This window comes from Arachis duranensis, chromosome 10 (assembly GCF_000817695.3).
Source record: "Arachis duranensis cultivar V14167 chromosome 10, aradu.V14167.gnm2.J7QH, whole genome shotgun sequence".
Classification (NCBI taxonomy): domain Eukaryota; kingdom Viridiplantae; phylum Streptophyta; class Magnoliopsida; order Fabales; family Fabaceae; genus Arachis; species Arachis duranensis.
Window position 1 is genome coordinate 17,920,065 of NC_029781.3, and position 1,994 is coordinate 17,922,058.

Sequence of the window (1,994 nt, forward strand, 5' to 3'; positions counted from 1 at the left end):
GTGTGCATGAACATGACTATTTGAATTTAAAATGTCTTTCATTTAAGTTATTTTTAATATTTTTTTTTTTTGACATTTATAATGTTAGTATCATTCAAAAAATTACATAATCAAAAGTCACATTTAACTTTTAAGTTATAAATTGTAAAATAAGATTAATAAGATAGTACATACCTGTGCTCTCATCATTCCATGAAATAAGATTAGGTCAAGTATGCCTTCAATGCTCATCATAAGGCCAAGAATAAACCCATGTTTTAATCTTAAATTATGCGCCATGCCAAGGACCATAGTTACAAGCACTTTTGTCATGACCCCACACAAAACAACAAACTCAACCATCAAATTTTGGTACCAATATTCATCAGTAATGCTACTTATTTTTGTGGTTGTGCCTAACGTCAAATAGAAAAAAGGCATAATAAGTTCCGATATAACAACTTCAGACCTCTCCACTATTGTTGTTGCCAAAGGGGGACCATTAGGGATAAACAAACCATAAAGTGTGGGTCCCATTATGAACGTTATTCCAATGATATCACTAATTGTTGCCATGCCAATAACACCTAGAAGGACCATAGTAACATAACCTTGTTTTACCGGTTCCCCCTTTGGTGTTCTTTTAATTATCACCTTCATTATTGGTCTTACAACAAAGCACAAGAACATCAAGAAGGCCACAAGGAAACTTAGGTTTGCAAATGAGAAGTTTAGTGTGTTTGTTGCTAACACGTAGGTTATCAACACAATCCACTGACACATTTCGGACACGATAGCCGTAGACAGAGCGATCTGACCTATTTCCATAGTTATAAGGTTGAGTTCCATCAAGAAATCTGAGACAACGGGAAAACTAGTCCAACAAGGGATGCTTGGTTGCTTTAATTTACCTCTATATTCCAAGTTGGTATAGTGTGCTAGGGTGTACATAACAAGAAAAGAACTTAAGAACGGCATGAAACCTAATTTCCAATATTTTTTGGCTGCTTTTATAGTTGGGACTATGTCCATTTTTAGTGTGATGAAGAACACACTATATGCAGCACCTAACCTTCCCAACAAGAATAAAATTGGAGATTGTATAGGAGGATATACAACTTCAAATAAATGGTTGCCCAAAATTGATGGTCCTACCAGAATGCCACCCTGAAATGTTTTGGCAAGTACTTAGAAAAGTAGGCACTATCAATTATAATGTAGCTAATATATCTTTTGTGTTTATGCAAAATTTAATTATTATGTCATGACAAGTTTCATTACTATCATAAAAAAATTGCTTACCAATTAGTTTAATAATTGGTTTCCCTAATAAAAACAAATATGTGAAGTATGTATAAATAATATAAAGACAAATAGACAGGATGAATACATCTTGTGTTCATAAAGTTCTTTTTTTCGTCTTAAACAAATGCTAATCTTATATATATGTTGAATATTGAGAAAAACAAAATAAAATTTAAATATGATAAAAGTTACCAGAACATAGCAGACGAATTTGGGTGTGCTTAGAGGCCTGAGAACAATGTACAATATTCGGGAAGCTATAATGAAGATAATGATTTGGAACAACGTGACAGGAACAACAAAATCAAATGGATTATCTCCAACCCACATGCCTACAGAATGCAAGTAACTATCCCTCCTAGGCACACAGATTGTGGTAATACCATGTTCACCAGATACGATGGTTCCTCCTTCTTTTGCCATTAATATGGTGTCTGAAATTCACTTGTAGGGCTCAAAAATAAAAAGATGAGTCCCACCTTACTTCAATATTATTCTTCCATAAATTCGATAAAAGTTCTATCAGCACCAGATAATTTCCCAAATATTTATGTGCAATTTTGTGCACAATTCTACATAACCCCTTAAGTGAAAAAGACAATAAATCAAACGTTTTTAATTTCTTTACTTTTTTTTCTCACAAAATCTTTAAAAGTGAAAATTCAGAAAATAGCTTATTTTTCCATAGTTTTTTAAGTTTGGTAGATATG

The 1,994-nt window shown here is 32.7% G+C and overlaps 2 protein-coding genes across 2 annotated transcripts in view; both read right to left on the reverse strand.

Annotated features, from left to right (window-relative positions):
* Nucleotides 1-229, reverse strand: part of LOC110276594 (cation/H(+) antiporter 15-like) — a 2,300-nt gene extending 2,071 nt beyond the window's left edge. Inside the window, exon 1 of the mRNA XM_052255587.1 lies at nt 175-229. The gene's annotated coding sequence lies outside the window, so the exon portion shown is untranslated. The remainder of the gene's footprint in view (nt 1-174) is intronic.
* The window catches only part of LOC127742861 (cation/H(+) antiporter 15-like), a 1,936-nt gene extending 229 nt beyond the window's left edge, over nt 1-1,707 (reverse strand). The window contains exons 1-2 of the mRNA XM_052255588.1: nt 1,477-1,707; nt 175-1,146 (exon numbers count right to left, since the gene is read on the reverse strand). Of these exons, the coding sequence (XP_052111548.1) occupies nt 175-1,146; nt 1,477-1,707 (1,203 nt within the window). The remainder of the gene's footprint in view (nt 1-174; nt 1,147-1,476) is intronic.
* Between the last annotated feature and the right edge of the window lie 287 nt (nt 1,708-1,994).